This window comes from Falco biarmicus, chromosome 1, assembly GCF_023638135.1.
Source record: "Falco biarmicus isolate bFalBia1 chromosome 1, bFalBia1.pri, whole genome shotgun sequence".
Classification (NCBI taxonomy): domain Eukaryota; kingdom Metazoa; phylum Chordata; class Aves; order Falconiformes; family Falconidae; genus Falco; species Falco biarmicus.
The window spans coordinates 93,854,882-93,880,325 of NC_079288.1; the positions used below are offsets into that span (position 1 = coordinate 93,854,882).

The following is a 25,444-nucleotide window of genomic DNA, read 5'->3' on the forward strand; positions in this document are numbered from 1 at the left end:
ATGTCAGACAAATAAAAAGCAGCAAATGTAACACCAACACTTAAGATGAGCCTGGAAAATTAATAAGACTAGCATAGACTGCTTCTCTGAGCTCTGTACACCCTTGTCAGAGAGACAGTCCCAGCTGAGATGGTCCTTTGGAGTGACCCAAATATCTATTGACTTTCAGTATTATAAATAGTCTGTGGAAAGGAAACCTGTTCTGCCTATGCGCTCCATTGCTGGTTTGTGTTCTACACACACTTGTTTCCAGATGATGATCTGTGGGCTATATTCCTGTCATTAAGCAATTATTGCCAAATTGTTGGCAGTTATTGTCCAGTGCTATAGGCAAACACAAAGTGAATCAACCATAAAGGCCATTACCCTTCTAAGATGTCCAGTGATCATATTCATGTGACTATGCTGCCAAAGTACAGCAGATAAAACCACACGAGTCATCTCCAAATAAAACTGATTAAATCCTGTGTTAGAGAGCAATTTGTGCTTGAACTATATCTGGTGTTGCAAAGGGCTGTAGCCATTGTGAGTTGGACTGGGCTGGCAAGAGGATACGAAAACTGGTGAGTCTGGTTACAGAAGTGTTGTTTAAACTGGGCAGCCAGTACAGACATGCTGTAAGGTACAAAACCCATCAGAATTTATACTACAGCAGACACAGAGCTAGGATCTCAAAGGAAAGCACAGGGAAAACATCAATACCCATAGATCTAAACAAAACAGCTGTAAATTGCAGTAGAAAAACCACAAAAGAGGCTCAGAGGAGACTGGATTTTGCAAAGGCGTATCTCAACTCTAAGTTACTTAGTTACTCCAAGCAGTAAATAGACAAAGCCACTATACTAAATGTAACTACTCTGATGCAGAGAAAAGCATTCCCAAATGCACTATGGATGTGATTATCTATATTGTTAACGTTTGACACATCAAGCAGACAGCCATAGGCTAATGGATTAATACCGGACAGTGATTTAGCACGCTGTGTTCCCTAAATCCGTCTGCTTGTTACACTTTGGAAGATCTCTAGCTGAACCTCAATTAAACCTTCAGCTATCTGAGGAACAAAAACTTCTAACTTGTTTACTTGTACCTTCCATTTACTGCTAAATAACCTTCCTTCTTCTCTGAAGTGACTGTCAGGACACAAATTCACTGCAGGGTTACTGCTGTCATTGTCCCACCACATACACTAGACAGGAGCCAGCTAAGAGGGTGTAGGCCATGAATTCCTTAGGAAAACATTGTGGAACTGCCTTGCCAAAAGCTGCTCTGCAAGCAGAAACATCTGCAATTCCACACCATTGATGAAGGCACGGCTAGGACTCCAGATGGTTTCTAAAGGATGCCCGGAATCTCTGAGGCTGTCTGGAGTGCACTAGGACCACACTGTGTGGCTCTTCCCTATTAATGTCATAGAAGATTCCAACACAATCTCCTGCTCTGTGTGAACATCTTTTAACATAAACCATTTAAAATAGCCCGTCTCTTTATGGTGAAGACTACAAGCAAGACTACTGACCAGAAGATAAGAAAATAATTTGGTTTACTTGGATATGCTGTTTTGCTTAACATCCCCATTGCGCAGATGTTTAAATACTGACAGTTTACCCAGAATGTGTGGTGAGACGTGAGAACCCCTGTGCTGAGCTGTGTGAAAGCAGACTTGGAACAGAGACAAACACTCAAGCATCTTCACTGGAAGGCAGAGCAGATTACTGGAAGCAAAAGCCAGGGTAGCACTTAGTGGTTATATTTATTTTGATGAGGCCTTCGGTAAAAGCAAGGCTTCAAGGAAGGCATAGCTGGAATCTTAATCATAAAGGCACTCAACTGGGATCCTTAGGACAAGTCAGTTCTCAGGCTAAAGGACTGACACTTCTGGCCTGCTCACAAGCAAAGAATCTGGCCACAGTCTGATAAAAAAGAGAAATAGCTCATCATTACGCATGAACTTCCCACTCATGACCTCCTGATCTGATATGAGTTTGACTGCCTAAGAACACACTTAAGGCTCCTGGAAGGTTTACACATGAATTTAATATATAATGTAATATATCCAATATTCTCAAGACTGGTCGATTCCCAGACCTAAGGAAGGGACCTCATGCTTCCATGTTGTTGGTGCTACCTGACAGAGCATGAAGTTTACACGTACTGAAGTCGTCCAAAATGTAGGCAGGATTTCTGAAGGGAATGCCAGATTAAGTTTCTTACTCCAAAGAAAAAAGCGTAGGATTGGAAGTAAATGACTGAATTTGGAAAAAAAAAAATCCCAGCAGATCATTCCAAGTGCTGACATTCTCCCAGTGTATAAATTAAATAATAGACAAGAGGAGCAGTTATACACAGACTCCCAAAATTTTTGTGACGCAATAAAGCTGGAGTCACAATTACATGGTGCACCTAAAATATACCACAGAGCATAACCTTAGAATACACTGTGGTCCATCCCCACAAAGCTAGTTAAGCCATTACGACCTTGACACCTGTAGATGTTTTAGGATCTTTCAGAATTTGAAAATTGTCCCAAGACAGATGGGATCCAGCTGTAGGCAAGTTCATGAAGCAATTTTACTAGTAATAGTAATGAAACGATCTTACTAGTAACGTACAAATAACAGAATACAGAGCTCCTGTTACCTTATTTGTGCCCTTCACCAGGAAACTGTTAATTGTTTCCGAGTCATACTATCACGACACTGGCAAAGGTGCTTGGAGACATGGAAGACTCAAATGATATGGCACTTCCTAAACTGAAGATATTTCCTAAATTTTATTGTATTACAATGTATAGTATGTGAGAAAATAATTTCATAAATTAAAACCAGTTATTTCCTCAAGCAATGGACTTGTAACTGTCAGTACCTTCATCTCAGACTTGAATTTCGAAACAAAGATATTGATCCTATTTAGGCCCAAGGTTGACCCTGTTTGGCACCCGAAAGTGTTTGCTGCAAATGTCCTTCCCCCTGAAGTGAGAGGGGATTTGGTTCCTGGGACTGGAATATTAAATACTTCCTGCCTGTGGAAGCATCCCTGGAGAGAGATAGGGTAAGTGATGGAGAAAAAGAAATAATAGTCACATACACCCAAGGGCACAGATGTTCATTTACCTACAGTCTGACATTATTACCCCACTTTGGTACAGAGATATGAAAGCCAGTTGCCAAAGGCCGAGATCATCAAATCTTTCTATTTCATGGATGCCTTCAATTTCCCAAAGAAATTATCTTTAATAGAAAAAGACAAATAACAATTGAAAAGAAAAAAAACCCCAACAAACAAACACAAAAAAACCCCACCAAAAATCTGGCATTGGGTTTGTTTACTGGACAGTATCAACACATCCCTTTTCTGCTGCTCTTGACAACAGTCAGTATCCGTACAGAGGTAGCAAAAGGGAAATACAAAGAACTTCACTCCTGAATGCAATTGCAAATGCGTTTCCATCCTGAAATTCAAATGAAAATTACAGGTGGATGCAGAGTGGCTCTGGACTCTTCAGGGGTTCTCAGGATGCCATCAATTTGGGAGAAAAACCAAACCAAAAGAGAAAGACGTTTGACTCCTGAGTGTTGAGTAAAGTGGACAATAGTGGAAGGTAGGACAATAGTGGAAGCTAGGACCGAATGGACCTTTGGATTGTCAATGTTAAGTGATGTCTGAAGGCGCAATCTTTATGAATGCCTTTTCTCGATTAGAGGGGAACACTCTCATAGCTTCTCTTGAGTCAGGAAAATCCAAGTATTTCCATAGATGCTGAAAAAGTTTGTGGGTATAATGAGGATTTAACTCCTAAGAGGTGACAGCATGAAGGAATACCAAAGCATACGCTTTTATTTCTGTGACACTATTACACACACTTTCCTAACCCTTAAAGCAAGATGTCACAGGGCTAGAAAAGAAATGTCTTTTTTCCATGATCTCAAGCTGAAACCAGGGCACATGAGCACAAGGACTCAACAACAGCGATCTGTCGTTAAGGTTATAGCACTACAAAACACGGTTGCAGACCAGATTGCTTCACCACCTGTTGAATTTAGCCATTCACCAGGATAACCACTCACAGCTATGTCTGCTGTTGAAAAATACCAAAGTCCAAACCAGGTCAGGCTGAACCTGTGGTTGACTCAGAGGGAGGTAATTATTTTCTTCACTGATTACTTCAGAAAAGACCTTACACTGACAAGCTATCTGATGAATGAGCGGGAATGTTTTTCCCGTTGTATCTGCCTGGCAAGAGCAGTGCTTGAGCTCTTGAATTACCTTCCCATTACAGCTCACTTCCAAGAAATAGACTGAGGTCAAGTCTAATCAGCTTCAACTAGATCCAAACAACCATGTACTTGGTTACTGAGACCATCATACTGAGACAATGGAAAACATTCAATACTATGACAACAAAAAGTTATAGATTCATTACTGTTCTCCAGTTACAATAGAAAATGCTCCCCCTCCAAGAAAAAAAGAAAACTTTTTTAATTCACGTACTGTTACCTATAGGACAAGGTGTTGAACACAGTGCTTGGAACTATACTTCTATACTTCCTGCTTCTATACATCCATAAAACACAGTGATGTCTAAAAATGTTAGTGACTATAGAAAATATACCAATATTGAATTTGTTACTTTACCACTGCAATAAATATTCACTGCAGAACTTCAGAAAAATAAAAATGTGTGCATGAAAAGTTACATTTTATCATTTTTCCTGACTGCAAAAATATCTCTCTATAAATTAAGAGTAGCGACACACAGGTTTAAATCAGAAGGAAAATTCCCAGAGTAATAAATCTTTAAGAAGGAAAAAAAAAAGATAAACATGGGGATCTTCCGAAGAGGAAAAATTACATCTTTACACTCATCTATATTCATAAAGACAAATAACTACAGATATTTTTTTTTTCCAAAAGTTAGTTTGATTACCTAGTAACAAATGGAAATCTTCTGAAGCAGCACTCCTAATTCAACATGTTATTTCACTTTTTATGCTAGGCTGATTTAAGATGGAAAAAAACCACAGAAGGTGGTACACTTGTACTAATCCATATCAGACCTCACAGCCAAAAGTCACATCTTTAACATGGTTATTTCGAAGGAAAAAAATAAAGTTACTACAGATTTTTAATGAGCTCTTCTAGTGAAAAAAATGGAAATTCAACTTTTTCTTCAGTTCTGTGTAGAATCACTAATGTGAATATCTCTATTTTACATGAAAGTATAAGCTGAGTTAATTATTGCTCAACATTAGTGGTAAATTGTGAAGCAGGGGCAAGGCAGGGATATTTCCTCTTATCTCTGATATGTCTGAGACCAATTTTGAATCCTGTGTCCAGTTTGAATATCAGTCCTCTAAGAAGATTATTAAAAACTGAAAAAGGTTCAGAAAAGAACCACAAAACTCACTTTGAATCTGGAAATGGTACAAGTGCTAAAGTAGTTTTACTAACTTTGTTTCTACGAGAAAAAGATGAAGAACCTACACACAGATTACAAATTAATCTACAAAGATTAACTGTATCTGATGGTACACAGCATTTTAAATCTAGAATAGGTAAAGGTGTTACATAGGTAGTTCTTGACCTAAACACCAACAAAAGCCAAAAGCAGAAGAACATTTCTAGTATTGACAGTAGTTAAATGCTGGGCCAGCTTGTCAAAGGATGTCGCGATTAATCTTTAACTTGGGTTTTGACAGTGAAATTACTTTTTGAATGGGAATGGTTTAGGTCTATTAATTATTGGCTAGGTAAAAAAAATCTAACATTCAGAAATCAATTGCTTCTTAAAATAGTCCTGTAAGAGAATATTAAGGAAGCAAAAAGAAAAAAAAAAAAGGTAGTAACATTTAAAGTATGACCTTTAGCAGACTATTATGATTTTTGCAATGAGAATTCCAAGGTGATGTCTTCTCACTGAACGGCTCAGCATCTGAGCCGATTGAGAATTTCTTCCTGTGTTAATGACATTTTTACTATTGCTGAACTATTACAGCAATTTCGATTCTGGACAAATGAACTACATTTCATTATATTTCAGTTGCCAACTTGCTAAACTGTTTCAGCACCATATTCTGCCTTCAGCAGAATATATACACCTCTTTACTTCTGAAAACAATTACTCATGTTCTGGTAACCTGATTCATCTCAGATTACTTATCCAGCCTTAAAATTGGCCAGAATGTGAACTCTGAGCTTTTTGACAATAAGTAAGAGGGAAATAGCTCTAACTTGTCTTCAAATCCCAAATGGTTTTCAAGCATGGCATTTACATTGTGACACTTGTGTAAGAGCAGGACTTTCCTTTGTAAAATAAGTCTTAGAAGTCTTAAATTCAAAGTTAATTAAGACAATCTAGATTGATGTTGTATAAAATATACATAATGAACATATTAAAGTATTTTTTGTTCAATTATCTTAAAAATTTAGAAAACTCCAACTGTGTAAAATTGCTTTTACCACCAGTTGCAAGCTACAAGTGAAGCAAGGCAGACCTCCAGTGCACCTCCTGTCTTTGGGATCTTGCAGTGGCAAGCAGTTTTTGAGGTTACAGGTACTTCTCTCTCTTGCAAACATAAATTTAAATCTCAGACTTCAAAGGAGGTAACTCAGATGGCATGTTAATATAATTTCAATATTTAAATTGTATATCCTAAGGATAAATTAAACTTGACTCAGTGTCAAAAAAAGTTCTTTCTAATGAAAAAAGAAAATAGTTAAGGACTTCACTCAGATTTTTTTTATAAATGGACATACTACATGCTCCTATAGTGACAGAACATGGTCTCATCTTCCTAGGGAACAGCGATATTGCACATGACCATTATGGATTATCTGTACAAATTTGGGTTTTCCAGAAATACCAGGTTCACTAGACACACATACTACAAGATAAATCTCTGTCTGATTTTTAGGTGCAACAGATAAGCATGGGCTGCCACCATTAGAGAAGGTTACACAGGCTGTGTCTTGTTTCTGTTGTTCACGAAAGCTCCTCAGACACAGGCAAGATGTGGCTGTATATAGATGAGGTTTTTGACCAGCAGCAATTGCATTTCCAGCTGACAACCCCATCACTTGCCAGACGCAGCTAGAAAAAATGTTGATTGAGTATGAGCTTCTGCTACCAAATGAACAGACCACCTTTAGACGGCTTGTTTGCTGTATTTGAAATCCTTGACTGGGTATTTCCCAAGAAAATGATAAGCAACAAGTAACGTGAGCTGCAAGATGACTGATCTGAAAAGACTTTTTGAAAGGCAGGGTGAGAGGGGAGAACAGTTCATTTCTGGGCCTCACTGACATGAAATGTTATCTAACCTTACCAGAGTCCTACAGAAAGTTTTGGTTAAAATTACTCCAATACTCCTAATGCATATGGCAGATATACACACATACTTGTATAATAATTTATCTGAACTATAAGAGAGGGCATCAGGTTTTCTACATGGAGGTAACAGTAGCAATTAACCTTGAAATGTATTACACTGGCTTTGAAATATTTGTAAACTATATATGTGTTTTAATATGCGTCCTCATAATGCATTAGTGGACTCAAACTGTTTTTCAAGAAAATGCTAATCTTGGTCACAGCAGGGTTTTGACAATACTGTAATGTAGGCACAACATTAACCTATGAGTTGAAGTATACACAAGTATAGGTACTGCTTACAACTACTTATGTAAATCGGATAGTTCAGGTAGAAAAACGACATTCTTGAGGACTCTGATAGAGGTCTCTTACCAGTTACTCATCTGTGCTCAGGCAGAAAGACAGCAAGTATGGATAATGTGAGGGGGTCCAAAAGGCATCTCTTTTTAAAAATGTCCCAGCGAATATTCATGTAACTGTGAGGTGCGACGCAACTTATATAACACATATAACTTTTTCTTCACCTTGAAAGAAATGTATCTTACAGTTTGGACTGTGAGTCATTAGGACTTTCTTCAGCACTTTTTTTCTCTCCCCTCTCATCACATGCATGCAGAAAAACACATCTTTATATTTGGTCAATCCCATCAATGATGTCAACACAAGATTATGTAATTTCATAGCTGTCTATGTAATGGCATGATTGCCTTTGCAACAGCAACCCATCACTGAACACAAAAGTTGTCAGTCTGATGGAAAGGGGCAGAAGGGAGACCAAAAAACACCAGTGTCACATGGCTTTCATGTAACTCAATCCTGCTCCCATCCAACAGGGATATTTAAATAAAGCTATTTATACAAAACATAATTTGAAAATTAAGTTTGTCAGAAAAGGCAAAACCAAGTAAGATTTACTCAAAGTATAGACAAAGAAAAGACACATCAGGTCTGTGCTGACACCTCCCTATCAAACCTTCCTGATGCAGGGGTAGACCCTGCAGTACAAGAGTCCGTTCTGATGTATTGTTGAGTGGTATGCATTACCCTAACACAGATGTCCAGTGAAGATACCTTCCTTCATGTCCTAAACAGTTCACTGCTCTAAAAAACCATTTCTCTGTTCTGCTTCAGGCGTACAAGTTTATTTTGTTGGACTTTTCTGTATTAGAATTTGCTGTTAGTAGAGTGTTAAACTTACAATCATACTTCTTCTCTGTAAAAGTATGCAATATGTAATTAACGATATACAATATATTACATAAAATACACAATAACTTTGATTTAACTACTGGAAAGTAAATATCTGATTAATAAATGAGTATTCACCTGATTTAATATCTTTCTCTTTCAAAATCATCCACATTATCAACAAAGATAAGACATCTGTTGCAGCCTGCTTTGGATGATCCAAGTTTTATCTGTCTGAAGGAGAATCATTTTTGGACTATTGATCCAAAGAAAGTAAATGTGCCTGGAGAAGCATAGATATTAATGCTTCTGTAGTGTTATCAGAAAGTGACAGTAAGGGCTATCAGAAATAGATTGCACAACTACAATCAGAAATCACTTCTAGAGACACCACTGGGGAAAATGACTGCAGAAAGCAAAAGTAGAGATGTCGTATCAGTTTAAATCATCTGCTTCATTAGATTTCAGCAGCATTCAGTCTGGCTGGACTGTATTTTCTACCAGGTGCTGAACAATTCATCAATAGGTACCAGAGAAATAGGCCAGATGATAAATAAAGGAAGAACTCACCTAGAAAAAAACCCACAATAGCTAAAACACAAGATCTTCCTTTTAACCTTGAGAAGATATACAATCATTTGTAATTTCATATGAAGAAATTTGGGTAAAGACTTCATGAAGGGGCCATAGGGCAATGTGAAAATACAAACTATAATACTAAATAATAATGCTGTATAACACACTTTCAGTGATGCTACTTAATCTTTCACCTTTGATATAAGAAGACATAGGACCAAAACAGTTTAGTAAATTTAACTGACCTAATCAGGCAACTGAAAAAACACAGGAAAGTTAATTAATCTTCTTACTCCATGAGTGAGAGCATGAGAAAGTAAAATAACTGGAAATAAGCCATTTTAAATTTGGTTATTGTGATGTTGATCCGCATGGGTCTATCTGAATCGAATCATGGAATCTTACAGTGAAGTGCAGAAGACAGTACATTGGTCAGAGATTAGCCAAAGTAACTAGCAGGCTGAGTTAATCATAATGCAAAGATCATAATCATAATGCAAAGACGTACCAAAGCCTAGTAAGGGTTTTCACAGGGATCCCATCAAACTACAGAATACAATTATGTATGTAATCTGAGATATTAGGAAGACCAGCTTGAAACCACATGAAATAAAGTTCCTAAAATTTGGAGTTACCATTTTCTATTAAAAGAGACATTGAGCTAAATATAAGTTAAATATCCTTAAATTAGAAAGCCATGAGATCTAAAGTGAACTGGAAGTTAACATAAGGGCCAAAGCTGAGCATCTCTTTACATTGCATGTGATCAAAATGAACACAGCTCAAATTCCAAGTGTGTGTATCTAATATATCTAAATCCATATATCCTTGGTTTGTCAAAAAGCCTGACTTTCTGGAGCTGAGGAATATTTTGAGTGAGGGTGACTGATGGGAAAGTAAGACAGAAAAACATAATAAAAATTAGGAATTCCATAGGAAGATGCATTAAATAGCCAAAATATTGCAATCCTGCAATAAAGAGAGCAGATCTGGTTAAAAAACTCATTTTCCTTCTGTGGTATAGTAGCTACATCAGTTACAAATGTGAAAGTAGTAGTGAATTAATGCAAAAAAGGGAAATAACAATCTGAACAAACTATGATGTATGGCAAACTTACAGAGGAAACTAAAGGAAAAAGAGAAAATCCATTGGTGAATACACTTGTAGAGTTTATATTTGGGTTGATTACTTCTAGAATGCATTAGGAACAAGAGGAAGCATATTAACAAGGACAGAATCACAGAGATAATACTAGTGCAGCTGACCTCCCTGATTCCTGAGACATATACCAAATGACTGACACAGACCTGATGGCCAGGAAACGTATACTGCCTACTTAAAAGGGAGGGTAAATCTGGGAGTGATGCCGAGAAAAAAACATGACTCACTAGATGATGATAAGGGGAAAGACCTAGAATTGGGCACTGTTTTTTAACAATAGCAAAAAGGAAGACATTCTGAAATGAAATGATTACTCCTTCTTCCCTTGTCATCTTTAGAACATGTCAAGGTTTTGGATTCATCCCACCTAGTTTTAGAAAGCCTATAATTCTCACAATTTGAGAGTATTGCTAACCTTAACGGATAGATCCCAAATAAAACGATCACTTGTGTTCCTCTTTTCATCAAATGCATCTCATGGTTTAGTCAAAACATGCTATGGTGTTCATCAAAAAAAGCCAACAGATATGGAAGTTATTGCCCTGTGGCATACAGGACTTTAAAGCATATGATCTGACAACTCCTTTTTACTTCATATATCAACCTGTGAAATGTACTGATTTCTAGCTTCATTTACCTGATATATTTGCATACATCAGGCGATATGTCTATTTACTGTTGCAAAGAATTTTGAATTCTACAGAAAAAAGAAGCGCAGAAAGTATTATTAGCACAAATACCTTTCTTAACAAAATGGGTACCCCTGATTTCACTACTCGGGTTATTTTCTTCTGCCTATTAACTTTGGTATGCCATTTTCCCCCCATCATTGACAAAACTGTGTTCTTAGAAAATGTTTACTTTTTTACTCAGTAGACCATGAAACTAATTAGCTCTAAAGAACTTGCTTTAAAAATCCGTAACATCATTGAAGTTTTATTGGGTTTTGATAATTAAAAAAGACAGAGTTATTTTTTGCTATTTCAGCCTTAAATGCTGAAAACTAGTAAATATTCTCAAAACTTGGAAGAAATTGTGCGTATTATGATTTATATCACTCACATTTACTGATAGTTAAGGTCGTGAAAAAGTGGGGGCAGAAAGAGTCAATAAATAATAAAAGCAGAGGATGTTTATAGATTTTCATTAAGAGGGAATTCAGCCCTTGTGGAAAATATGTAAAAGTAAAGGTATCACAGTGATAGGCAAACACTGTGCAATATATAATTTTCCTTTGCTTATGGTGGTTCTTTGACAGTAGGAATGTAGCAGTTACTTATTCAAAGTAAATAAATAAAACAGATACTTTGACAATACAAATTTTAAATTGAGTAGTCAGTATGAAGTAGGGGAAGTAAATATCAGAAGTTGTCTCCTTGGAGGAGAGAAAATAGACCAGAACCCCATCTCTCTCTCATATCCAGGTTTTTCTCAAAGGAGCAAAGCTGAGCAATAAGATTCTGGCATACTTCTATTTCATAGTAGATAAGCCAATTTCCATTTATTCAAAGTCCCATTTTATATGAGATCCTTAATAACCAAACTTCAACAGGAGTGAGACCCTTGTGTTCATGAACTGTATCACAAGTATTCACCACAGGGGAAAGTTGAGAGTTCTCTGATCTCTGCTTATTCGGGTATTTTTGTTCTTTTTTTAAAAAAAAAGTTTAATTATAAACCAGTACATTTGCAAGAGGTATTGTATTGATAACTCAGAGCATAGGGCTCTTTATCCATTTCTTTCTTCCACATCTCTTCATTTGCAGTTACAGTATTTACCTACTTCAATCTCTGTGGATGTGAAGCACTAGACAAACACACTATCACCAGAAGTGACAATTATTCTTGAGAAAAGCAGCTCTTCAGCAGACACTGACCTGGGAACACTAGAAGGTTTTTCAGCAACAATGGACCAGCCTTCAGATGATGATTCAGAGACGTCAGACTGCTTAAAGCAGGCAACCAAGGGCTGAAGGCACCTGTTACAAATTCCCTTGGCTAGCAAGTTTCTTTTCTTCCCTGCCTATTTCTGTTTTTCACAACTGTACCCAGAAGTTGAGGCTTGTAGTATACAAAAAAAAAAAACCAACCAAAAACCAAAAACAAACCACAAACCTAGAAGGGGAAGAGCCTTCCTCTTACTCATTCTGCCCAGTAGTGGCCTGCTGACCAGCCACGCAGGATGCACAACTTGGTCTGGTGCTCGCATGTGTTAGCTCCAAATCAACTACAAACATGCCACTGGCTATAAATGACCTGCTAGTGCTGTTTGAGCAGGCACAGTTAATCAAGGAAAACTCCACAGGAGTTCTGTGTAAAAGTTTTCTACCTACTGCTTACTCACTCACATGTGAGTAGTTGTTTCAACAGCTGTTTTAATTCAATTTATCTTGTTATATATGAAGATTTAATTGAACAAATTACTTCTAAGGAATGCCTGAAATTGCTCATATTAAAATTTCTATCATCTCTTTTTCTTTTGCACGCTGTCAGATCAGGCTAATAATTTCACATCTCGGTCCATGATTGCTTTCGTACTTCATAAACCTGTGCGTAAATCTCTTTGACATCAAGACTGATCTTAAGAAAAGAAAAATGGCAGAAAAGCCACTGTGTTTATTACAAGCTGTTTCTGGTATGAAGTGCTAGTCATGATCAATCCTTTGAAATGAATATTCCTCCGTTTCCATCCAAGAACAACACTGTGAAGAGGAACATCCCTGTGGAAATGCTGAAATTCCCAGAAGACCATAGCTCAGATGACAAAACAGCTTCGTTTTTTTGAATTTCAGAGCAACCACAAGTAACTTCCACCACGTTTGAAGTCATAGCCAGCCCTTGTCAAAGAGTTATAAATATCACAAACAACTCCCTATGTGTCCATGGTTTTGCTCTGTTTTGCAGCTGATGAATGGAAATTTGTCAATAGCCAACACTACTAAAATGGGACTAGAAGCTGCTTTGACACTTCACAGGAATCAAGTGTTACACTATTTTAACTCAATTATTACAATTTTAGCTGTACAGTTCTACTACTGCCACTCTCAGGGCTTCTAAACAAGGAGATTAGATAGCAATAATACAGAAACATGGAATCCACATTTCACAGTAACATCCATGATTACTTCTGCTCCATTTTTTTTCCTGTTAGAGGTACTAACTGCTACAAGAGATTTCCTAACAAGCAGGCTATTCTCATGTAAGTATTTTTGATCATTCATATCCTTCATGTTTCTTCTCTGAACCTTATCCCTAATGGTATAGGTTTCAATGCTTCCATTGATGAAAACAAGTTTATTTTACTGATTGTTTAAGTAATAAGTGATTCTTCTTTTGAAAATCAATCCAGATTTCCCAAGAAACATTAGGACAAAACCATTTTAAGTTAGAAAAGGGCTGACCTCATCATGCTTCAACCACTCAGTCTACAACAACTTACCCAGAATAACTGACATACAAGGAAGACATTCACACACAAAACCTCTTCCATATCTTGATTGAGTTAATATTATCCTTACATATGATGATCACCACCTTTTCAGAAAAGTACTAAAGTACACTGAAATCATCTAAACTGATAACCTGAATATTTCACGGTCTTACGATGCTAACATACTGTATATACAACTTGCTCAGTTCCTGTATCTCACTTTAATTGTGAATGACTTCTGGAAAAAACTTGCCATACAAGAAGAAGTAAGATTTATATCTAGGTATATCTAGGAACAAACTTTCAAATTAGGTATCAAAAATCATTACTCCTTACACCTAATACTTCAATGGTTTAAAAAAATCAGTAAAGTTTATTAAGGACGATATAACCTGATTTATGAAGAGTTTTTGTGCAATCCACAAGCCATGAGATTGACTAAACCTATTTTGGTACTTATCACTTTATGAGCTGTCATACAATATTAAAAACATCTATTTGAAAATACTTTTATAACAACAGAAAAACCACTCAGCAGTTAAAGGCAACTAGGCAAAACCACAGAAAGCATACCCTGTTCTAAGGGAAGGCAATATATCATAAAGTAACATTTAACCTAGAGATAAAGTCTCTGCAGCCCACAACCTACAAAAGCGTATAGTCTATTCTGGTACTTATCACTTCAAGAGCTGTCATACAATATTAAAAACATCTGTTTGAAAATACTTCTCCTACAACAACAACAGAATCACTCAGCAGTTGAAGGCAACTGGGCAAAACCACAGAAAGCATACTTATCTGAGTGCAATACATCAGAAAATAAGTATAAACAAGTATATACAATATTTATTCCAAACATTTTATTATTTGCATAAATAATTAAAATAAATGCATACTATTACTACTATACACATAATTTCTATTGAAGTCTGAAGAAAGCAGAGCATTATTTACACTTACGATAGTTATTATGACACTGAAAAGAGGAAAATTACATTCTGCTTTTGATTTACATAAATCGCACCCGATTCTTCCAAATTAACATGCATATGGTTCACAAAGTTCAGAAGCATGAAAACCCAGTGTAGGAAGGAAGACAAGTTAGCTTCAAGCTTTTGTTACCATGATAGGGACTAATTTTGAAACCTAGATCTCTGTCAAAGCTTCAGTATGATTTAGAGTTCAGATTTAGCATCCCATGTTGGGTGCACTGTATTACAGATTATTATTGCCTCTGTGAATGATTTCCACATAAATGCAGGATGTGTTTTATATGCCATAAACCATGCATTTGTATGAAACATGCAAAAAAGATTTCACGGGGACCTATTAACTTTTGAGAAAAAAACCCAGAAGGGATATAACCTATTCAAAACCAGACAACTGCAAATGCCCTTATAACAAAAAACATTTCCAGAAAACTGTGACCAACTTCCTCACTGATCCCTAGAAAAGTGTGAGTGCACTTCTAAAATCCCTTTTTTCTTAATATTCTACTTAAAAACATCTCTAACATTTGCATAATTTTATGAGGCATGTACTTTTAACTCATGGGTGGAAATGAATAGCCTTGATACTTACTAAAATCATAACATTTTTTTCAAGTCTCTAGTAAAAGTGTATAAATCTGCTTTTTTTCAACTGTAATCAGAATCAATTCTGATCTTTCATTCTCAAATCTAAGAAAAAAATGGGGAATGAACCTGCACTGTTTCTGAACTACCAGAGGATAAATTCCTAAGTCTGTGCAGTTTAGCTAAGTCCCATTTTCATACATCACTGTTCGTATCTATTATTTGATTCCCATGTAACATGCCTTTTACCTCAATCACAGCAGATGAACACCACAGAGGAATGGGGCATATATGTCTTCCTGTGGTTTCATCTAGCTGGCACACTGGAAACCTATCCTGCATTAAGTAAGAAGAAACTTCAGGCTCCATGCACATGCAGACGGGCAGTTTTTTGGCCAGTGAGGCAGACAAAACAGGTAACTGCACAAGAAACTTTTTTGTTACAGAAATGTTACAACGACTTACAGGCAGCTTCACTGTTTCTAATTGTCTTTCCATTATCAGCTTCCCCAGCCATAAAACCCGCTACAGACAACAATAGAGTGCTAAATTCTGCCAGGAGACCTGACCAGATGTGGCAATCAGACTCGACAGAACACCCACAAACCTGCTGACCAACCTAAAAAGTAAATATGGCTTTTTTTTTTCCAAATCGCTGCAGCCTCTAATGCTGGAGATAACTTTGATCATAATACTTCTCAAGCTGATGGACATTTCTATTTACAACTCAACACACAGACACAGAAAAAAAAAAAAAAAAAAAAGCAGAAGTTCACACATTTGAAGGGATGAAGGGAATCTCTGTGTTGACATTGAAACTCAATATAATGCACTCTACGGGATACATAAATGCTTTATATAAATGCACTTGATAACATATTTTTGTGAGTCCCAGCAGGGTTTTCAGATTCTTTAATCAATACCTGGAAGTCCACACAAGATAGCAACACAGACAGAGAAACAGTTAAGTGAACTTCCTTATCTAAAATCACTTGAAGAGAAGACTGCATTTCTTGAAAGGGTTACATAAGCAGGATTACTTTAGACTTTTTCACAGGAGCAGATTTTGCTTATATCCTTACTCATTAACACATGAAACCACAATCTCTCATCAACAAAGTTCCCCTTTTCATAGGCATAAGTATATACACTGTACTCAAATGCTAGCTTAGAGGAAGATTTGAGAATTCAGTATGTCTTCAATATTTGAGAAACAGATCATTTCAGTCTGGAACCTAATGAAACACTGGGATGCAATGAATATCCTATCAACTACGCTGCAATCTGTGGGTTTTTAGACTAAATCCTCTTACGGTAAAAATAACAGCACTTTCAGAAATAAGGTAAAAACAATGAATATCCCACTAGCTTTCACACATAAAAAGCACATTTAAAATAATCTTCTAATTTTCCATTCTTACTGCTTTAGACAGAAACAGTATTGCTAAGAAAGGAGGTGATCTGCCTAAGATAAAGCATCAAGCAATAAAACTTGCACTCGATTGCCCTAAGTGAATCTTGAAGTTGCTTATTTTGAATCTAAGTATCATAGTTCTTATTCCTAAAGCCCATTTTAAAATGCTAAAAGTAACTTAAATATTCAACAGGTTTTTTAATACTGTAAAATGTATATCTTGGTATTACAACAATCCCAGTACAGATTATGTTAACAGGAACAGATGAGGCAATCATTCTGAATAGATTACGAGGCAGTTTTAAGGCAGTGTAGCTGTACTTGCATGTCAGCCTCCTCACACCTGCTCTGACCCCTACTACTTCACATTCGCAGATTTAAAACAGGAAGAGGAGATTCCGATTTTAAGGCATTTCTAAGTTGACACTTGCAGCATTCAGGACAGCGGTTCATTTCTCCTGCGAAAGCACATCCCCGCGACTGGAGGGTCACTGCCCCAGAGCTGGGGCGGCGCAGGTGGCTCTCCAGGTGGCTGCCCCTTGCAAGGAGCCACCAGGACGCAACAACGACAAGGCACTGAAAAGCGCTCCCTTACCTTCGAAACCTGCTTCAATCAGCCCAAACTGTTCCAACACTTTAACAAAAAGCACGATCACGATCAGAACTGCTATCATTTCGAGCCCTTCCAAGTTCATGGCGAGTTAGGTCATGCTCTGACGGCCGCCAGCGGAAAGAGCGCTCTTCTGCCTGGCTGCCCTCGCCCAGCCATGGAGCCGGGCGCCGAGGGCTCCCGCCAGCGAAGGGGGCGAGCGGGAGGGGACGGCGGGGGCGCACCCTGCCCGCCCGAGCGGGGCCAGGGGGGGCCGGCGGAGCGGATCCGGCCCGCCCGCGTTACCGGCCGCGGCCGTGCGGGAAGCGAGGGGCCGCCCGCCGCCCCCCCCGGCCCCGGGGAAGCGCCGTGCGGCAGCGCGGGCGGCCAGCGGCGGGGCCGGGGCCCGTTGCCTGGGAAACGCGGGGCCGGGACGAGCACCGGGCACCGGGGGGGTGCCCGGGGGCGGCTGGAGCCGGGCTCGGGGTGCCGCCGGGAAGGCGAATCCGCAGCCGGCCACCGCCGCGGCGGCGCTGGGGCTGGGGCAGGGTGTGACCTGGCAACTTCTCCGCTACTTTCTGCGGTGAGGAAGCTGCCTCAGCCCTGTGCGATGGGGCCGCTGCATGCCGCAGGTAAAGCCACAGCGCGGTGTACCCGGCAGCGCGGTCAGCATCCCTCCGTGTGATTAAAACAGGAGCCAAAGTGTGTCGTCTCGAATTCTTGAAGGCTTATTGTGTGGGCTCATTGGGAAAACAGCAAAGAGCTGATCGAGGAGGAGGAGGAAAAGCAAGCTCATTATTTTTAGGGTGTCTCACTTCAGTAACATTTCCTAAACAAACTATTTTCCATGGAAAATACTAGCGGTGAAACACTCGAATGCTAACCACAGGACCAAACTGCTGTCTTACAACTGGAGTAGCCTCCGCCTTGCCTGCAACAGTTTGCAGTGCTGGCATTGTCACATGCAGTGCACAACGCTACTCATGGTCAAGGATTTGCTCTTTAAATCCGTTAATAATGTAGCATCTCAGAAATAATTTACATTAGAAAAACAGCGCCTCTATTGCAGCAAAAATGAGCTGGGAAACAACTGCAAAAAATTTAATCCTGTCTGGTAGACTACTGTCCCCCACACAGTTGAAATCAATTACTGCCAAGGGCTGAATTTTCTTTCTCTTCTTAGGTAAGACTAAAAAAATATCATTGTGTTGTGTGAGACCAGCAGCAACTTCTAAGTCCCCCAGGTATACTTGCATTATGATGGGTGTTATTACTGAAAACAGTGGAATGAAGCGGGAGTAAGGGGCCTAACATGAAATATAGGCACCTGCTTTTTCTACAGCGGAGAGATAAATGCATGCAGCAGAATGTTCACGTGTCACTATTTTGTGCTTTTTTGCTTGGGATTGGACTCCCTGAAGCTGCTTAGGCTTCTTCTCCCAGAATACCTAAGGTTTAACACTCCATCCTAAATATTGTATTCATATCCTTTCTGCACGCCGATCTTCCTTGGGTTTCTTTGCCTGTATTTGCTGCAAACTTTCTCCTTACATTCTCTTTTTTCATTTAATCTTTCTTCCAAGCAAGGCTAAGTATCTTTCCCCTCTAAGCCATCTTATCCATGGCTTTAAGGACAGCAGGCCCAGCTCTCCCTCCATGTGGGACTAAAATGGGCTAATTTATCAGCAGCAGCTACATAACATCTGCAACCTGTATGCCTTTTACCCAACAGGTTGAGCTTCGATACATGCAACATTGCCACCTGAACTGACATATTAATTGTCATTCATAGCTTTCATTAATATTGGTATGCTGAAAATGTTAAAATGTAACATTTTCTTTAAATGTTCTTTAAAGGACCCAATATTTACTACTTCTGTGACAGTCGCACTTAGAGCAGACAGCAGAGAACTGGAAAGCAGAGCTTGCGGTGGTGGGTCTGCAAAGGTGCAGCTGCCATTGTCCCACAAATCTGGACCCCACAGCTGGCAGCGACTAGGCAAGTATGCACACAGACATCTGCTGTCTGGGATCTGCCTCTTCAAGTACCAGCAAAGTTCATAGTTTTTGCCAGAGGTGTAGGTCTGCTGCAACTATGGCTAATTCTGGCCCCTCCTCCAAGGCAGAGCAGAGGAATACAGAAGAAAGGAGGGAATTAGTATTACACCAGTTTTACAGATGGATGCCAAAGCACAGGAAGAGTAATAATCTCCAAGGAAAGCTAAATCTTTGCAAGAAAGCTGTGACTAAACTCCCATTTCTCAAGTGCTGTGAATCAGCCCTAAGAACTGCCTTGTTTTTTTCTGCTTATGATATACGTACAGGTAATCTAATATGCATTAAATACACGTTCCCTCATTAGGCCATTGCTTTTTAGCAAAACTTTACAACAGATATTTCTCCTGTAGGAATGCAAAATAGCACAAAGCTATCTCTGGTCCTTGTGTTCCTACCTGCTTAAAAATGAAGTTGACTCTACTGACAGGTAGGGTTACAAACTGCACAACAGAATTATTTCTCTCTCCAAGGGCCTTGCCAAAACCAGTGAAGTAGCCTGCCAGTTTCTTCTTTGCCTTCCATTAGAAAAAAAGAAAGTGATCTTACCCATAGTTTTATCAAAACATGACAGGAATAATGTAGCTAACATAGTTCAAATATCGAAACCTTATTTTCTCTCTTGTCTAACTACCCAAGCCTTAATATAGTGTGGAAGTAAACTTGAAAAACTTCTACAAGTAGGGATGCAGAAAATAGGAATGGGAGGAAGGATATTAATGTGTAAATTACCATGTTATATATGTATTTTCTACAAAACAGCACACATCTGTGGATTTTTTATGTGTAACTGCAGATAAAAGGTTTCCGCCTAGAAAGTGTTACAGAAATTGTCTCCTTTTCATCAAAGCATTTTGCAGGTTCTTAGTTTTTTTCACGAGGTTAAATATATTAAACTGAAGTCACTGGTTATATTTTGAGCTAGGGACATACCTAAATGGTCACTTATCCTGTGATGGAGTTATAAACCACAATACTCTGTTTACATTACTATGACTAAGATACTTGATACCATCAATCTTACTGCTATTTCTTAATGCTATATATCATGAAATGTTAATGTTAAAAAAAGACCCAACCAATTTAGACTGAAAAGTGATGAGTAGGTCTACAGATGGAGTTCTAGCAACCATTATATTTCTTCCTTATACTTCCTTTTCTTATGCGCTCAAAATAATCTGGATGTCGTTAAGACCCTCTCAGGTTTTAACTATGATTTCCATGAGGCTGATTACTAACCTGTGATATTCCTTTCCATCTATGGAAATAGTTTATGGGAGCCTGGCCTGCAAAAATCAAAATCAGTTGGATTTGTTTAAAAAGTTCAGATTAGTGATCTGAGCAAACCCTGATGACTTCGCATAAAGCAAACGGGGATGCACACATGCACTGCTGCACTAACATTTAGGGGAAGGCTATCCTTGGCAGAGGGTTAGTTAGTGGTAGAGCTAACTGGCAGAGTTGAGTGCAAACAGGACTCTGCACAACAAGGGAAAGCTGAAATGGAATAGCATCAGTGGGAGTCCCATGTCATACATGAAGTCTGAGAACAGAACATCTAGCAGAAGCTACAATGTCATGATTTTGACTGAGAACAATGTAAATAATTTTTTAGCATGCAAATGATAAGGGTAAAAATCATCATGTATAGCTAGAGCAATCTAACGATTGCTTTAGAAGTGATGTCTCTGCAACTTATTACAAAGATTAATAATATTTTTATCCTATCTATAATAAGAACAGCTTTGAATAAATCTTCCAACATCCAATAAAATAATTTAAATATTTATTTGTGTAGCTATTTAAAAGATTTATATTTTTTAATCTTAAAAGGGGGTAAAAACCTCTCTTGTTCTAAAGGAGAAAACGGTTCAGAAAATCTTTATATAATGTAAGTGCAAATACTTTATCTCAGTAGCTGTAATTACAGTTTATTCTTCCTTTTTCTGTCTCTTAAGCTTACTACTAGCATAAGAAATTAAAAGAATAAAATAAAACATTAATGTGCATTTCTCAAAAAAAATATAAACCCTAGTAAATCTTCTAGCTCATCAAATCACTGAGCAAAACCAGCAAAAAGATAAAAAGTTTTCTCTTTTAATTTTAATTTAAAACTGTTTCTTAGTAAATATTTAATGAATCCAAAGAAATGATAGAAAATGCTATGATGCATTGATGCATTCAGCCATTATAAATGTGAAATTCCATAATGGCCCACACCTTACAACTTACCTCTAGGCATGAGCCAACAGGGCTGACTTCCATAGAATTTTTTCCCAGATTAAGCACTGGTGAGAAAAAAGTCCAGCAATCTGACATCACAGTGCCTTCTTTCTACCTTTTCACAACTTTTATCTAAATTTACATCTCACACTGTCCCCAGTGCTTTTAACTTGGACTCCTTTTAACTCAAGGAGCTGCCACAGTTCAGACACAATGATGCTTACATCATATTAGAAGATGACTGCTTCCCAGTCCCACCCAAGAAGTCATGCTACTGATATGCATGATGACTCCTTAAACAGGCATTTCAGCCCCATGTCAGCAGGCAGCAATAATTTTATAGGCTGGCTGGCGGTTGTATCTCACCCAAATTGTCTCCAGTCGTGGAAGAGGGGCAAGATGTAGTCATGAAGCAGAAGTTCTGGCTCTTCATGCTTGGCGTATACTTGGAAGGCAATGCATAAATCCCGTGCTTTTACAGCACTGATTAAAATACAAAAAAAAAAAAAGTTATGTACTGCAATATTCATAAGCAGGCTTTTCAAAGTCACTGACATAAAACATCCTCACCAGCCAACTGAGACGTAATCTCAGTTGAAAAATATACCTGAAGCTCTGGATAATATCATAACATCACTCTTCTGAAGTTTTGGGTTGCTATAATGTCAGAAGCAGCACAAATTTTGTCAATATGTCAGTTATTCTAAATGCTCTTCTGAATAGTATGTGGGTATCCTGGAGCCCTTAAAATAGATTTATATTTCAAGTTTATCCCTTTCCATACAGTGAAAATATAGCTCCCTGAATCTGGTAGTATATTTCTGGAAAATGATGCAGATATACTAACTGTGACCATGAAGTGTATGTCATTAGAAGACAGAAATTTTCTCATGACATGGGAAAACACCATCCGATAACTCTGTCTTTACTGGAGGTCCTTAAACCACATTAAAAGAAAAAAAATCTTCAAAAACGTTCAATGCCTTAAAAATGTCAGACAACTCTATTTGAAAACTCTCTGTGGAAAGTGAAGCTGAAAAATACTTGGCTGTTCTAATTCCATAGATGAAGCTCAACCATTCTCATTATTTGTTTGTGCTACCTATTTATTAGCAAGGATTTTTCTTCTAAGAAACGTAATGATTTTTCAAGTGTTTCAGTTGAGGAAACATATTGATCATCTTACAAACTACAGAGAAAGTCCTGCCACACAGAATTACAAGAGTTACTAACTTTCATTTGTAAAACCCCTATGCGTCTTCACTAACGAAGAACTAATGCAGCAAGCTTTGTTTCACATTTTGAAATAGCCACAGCGTGTCAAGGGATGGTGTTTTATATTTGATTTAATTTTCTGTGAATGACACATGACCTCACATAGTTCATGTCCAATGCCTCACACAACTGTAGGATGCCACAGGTGGTAGCAGGCTTCCAGCAGCTTACTTCACTGTACTTTCAAATCTATAGTGTATCTAATGCCCTCAGCTGAACAGCTTTAAGATTCAGTGTTTTTTCCCTGTCAGACAACTAAACTTTTAATTCAGACCTTCACAGTTTTGCTCCTCAACTATTGTGACCTTCTCTTTTCTGTCTTTGCCAAGTGCTGTCTTTCTCCTTTTTATCCACTCAGGATACTGCTGCAAAGGTCATCATTCTGGCTTACCTCTCCAGCTGTCTCAGTCTTCCCTTTACATTTCTAATGGAACCACTTCATCATATACAAAATATTTGCCATCACCTTCAGTGCAAGTCCTAACGCACTACTACCATACTCAGTCACTGTCGACACTTAGAGAATATTGAGCTGTTAACCCACTCAAGCAGTAACACTAGCTTTATTCGTTCAGAAATCAGACTTTATTCATAAGAAATGTTGCCAGCATTAATGCAGCCCCTTAATATTCTGAAATATTACTACATCAGTTCTTCCTGTGCTACAAAGTTTCTGTGATATACAGTATGTGGATGATGACATTTTTGAACCTATAGCTATGGACAGAGGGTGAGAATTTTATGACAGAATGTAGTAAAATTTTCATCCAGATAGCAAATGGAGAAGACACATCATTAATATTTAGAAATGTGATTAATAATTAGAAATATATTCATATTTTTGATACATTTTTTGCTGCGTATTATTGGAAAATGGTCAAGCTCCCTGCAGATTTTAGATGTGAACATTGTATTAAGTCAACTTCACCACAAATATGATTAGGAAACTTATTTACAGCCTCAAAATAAAAGACTGACAGAAGAGTTCCTCCAGTTCAGCTGATGCAGCATGTGGATGTTCACCAGATTTTCCCTCCTAATCCCTTGATGCATCATTAGTAGCTCACTACAGACAACAAGAGACTGTTATGTCAATCAACAGTAAAAAGTCACAGGGAAGCCTAGCTCCAAAGCCTATGGAAAACAGCTTGAGAGACTGGAGCAAGACAGCATCTTTCATAGTTCTGCTTAAAAAAAGACCCCAAACAACCACAAAATAAAACAGAACCAAAAAGCCAGGGAGATCTGAAGCCAATGAGCCTTACAGTCTGACTTCAGCCCCGGTGTGCTGTTAGGGGGTGTTTCTAGTTCAAAGGGTGAGCTTCTACTTTTCCCAGTTTTTACTAAGACAAATGACAGAACAAAAGAGTGAGAAGTTCAGGGGGTTTTTTTCAGACTGGTCATACAAAGCTAACAAACATACATAAAGGAAATAAAGAAAGCCGACAGGTATATTCAGTTTCTAGCTCTGCTCAATTAACCTACTTGGAGCACTATGAAGGAGCCCAACCAACTTCTTCCTAACGATCTGACGCCTCTTAATTTCTTTCCTGCAGGCCTCCACCATGTATGACCCTGAACCAAACAAATACATGTGACTAAGCAAAGCTTGTTGTAGGTTCAAATGTCAGAGTCTTAGTTTTGTGAGTTCTGTTTTGGTTGGTGGGTAATGCTAAGCCATCTTATTACAGAAACTCACTGAAGGGTGCGTTACGGTGCCTGAAGAATCAAGAGCGATTGTATCATTTTTCTGATGGTGAAAAAAGCATCTTACAAATAACTTCTACCTATTCAATAGTAATGTTTACCTCATTGATAGACAATGATTGTTAATGGCTGTTTTAAACCAGCTGACAAGGGCAGATGGCCCTTTTATGTGAACAACTGTACAGAAACAAACACTTGGGTTAGCAGTCTCAGCAGACAGTCCTACCTAGTTCAGTTGCACGTGTGGTCTTTACAGCACAGGTTTGAAGAGCATTAGTGCAACCATCCAGAGAGACATAAAGCACTGACATTCGCTATTTAATAAGCAGACTATTTCCATGCACTGAGCACCAAGACCTGGCGACTTTCAACATCGCTAAACTCAGCAACTTAAATTAGTAGGCAGGAAATTCTTCTTGTTATCTAAATTCTCGCTCCCTCTTCTGTCTTCATGCAATATAAATGCCTGTATTACCACTTCCTTCCTCCATTATTACATTCTTTGGTGCCCAGGAAATATTTTTCTTGATAAAGTGGTCGTTTACATATAAAAAATATGACTTCTTTTTAAAGAGATTAGTAAATCTACTGGTTCTTTAGTACTCTTCACTCTATGCTTTTTAAAAACTGATTATATTTAAATTCAGATTTGCTGCACTGGAAAGATTAGGTCTTGATTTATACTTTCTCCACTTGGGTCTGTAAGGTGAACATGTTTCTGTGTGAGCTGGTAACCTTCCAAAGTGGTGTGGAAATTTAAGGAGCAAAGGCAGACCCAGTGGAGACACAAAGAACAAACAAGGCACTGAAATTTGTTTACATATTAATCTTCAAATGTGTCAAAAGAGTGCTGCTCTTTCATTTTAGTATCTTATAAGA

At 38.1% G+C, this 25,444-nt stretch overlaps 1 protein-coding gene across 4 annotated transcripts in view; it reads right to left on the minus strand.

Moving 5' to 3' along the window:
• KCNIP4 (potassium voltage-gated channel interacting protein 4) overlaps positions 1–25,444 on the minus strand; it is a 429,697-nt gene that overhangs the window by 189,171 nt on the left and 215,082 nt on the right. The window contains exon 1 of one of the 4 annotated variants that reach the window (XM_056361805.1): positions 17,312–17,639. The exons of the other annotated variants lie outside the window; for them this stretch is intronic. Coding sequence (XP_056217780.1) covers positions 17,312–17,411 — 100 coding nt within the window. The 5' untranslated portion in view covers positions 17,412–17,639. Of the gene's footprint in view, positions 1–17,311; positions 17,640–25,444 lie in introns of those variants that run through there. 4 annotated transcript variants of the gene reach the window in all.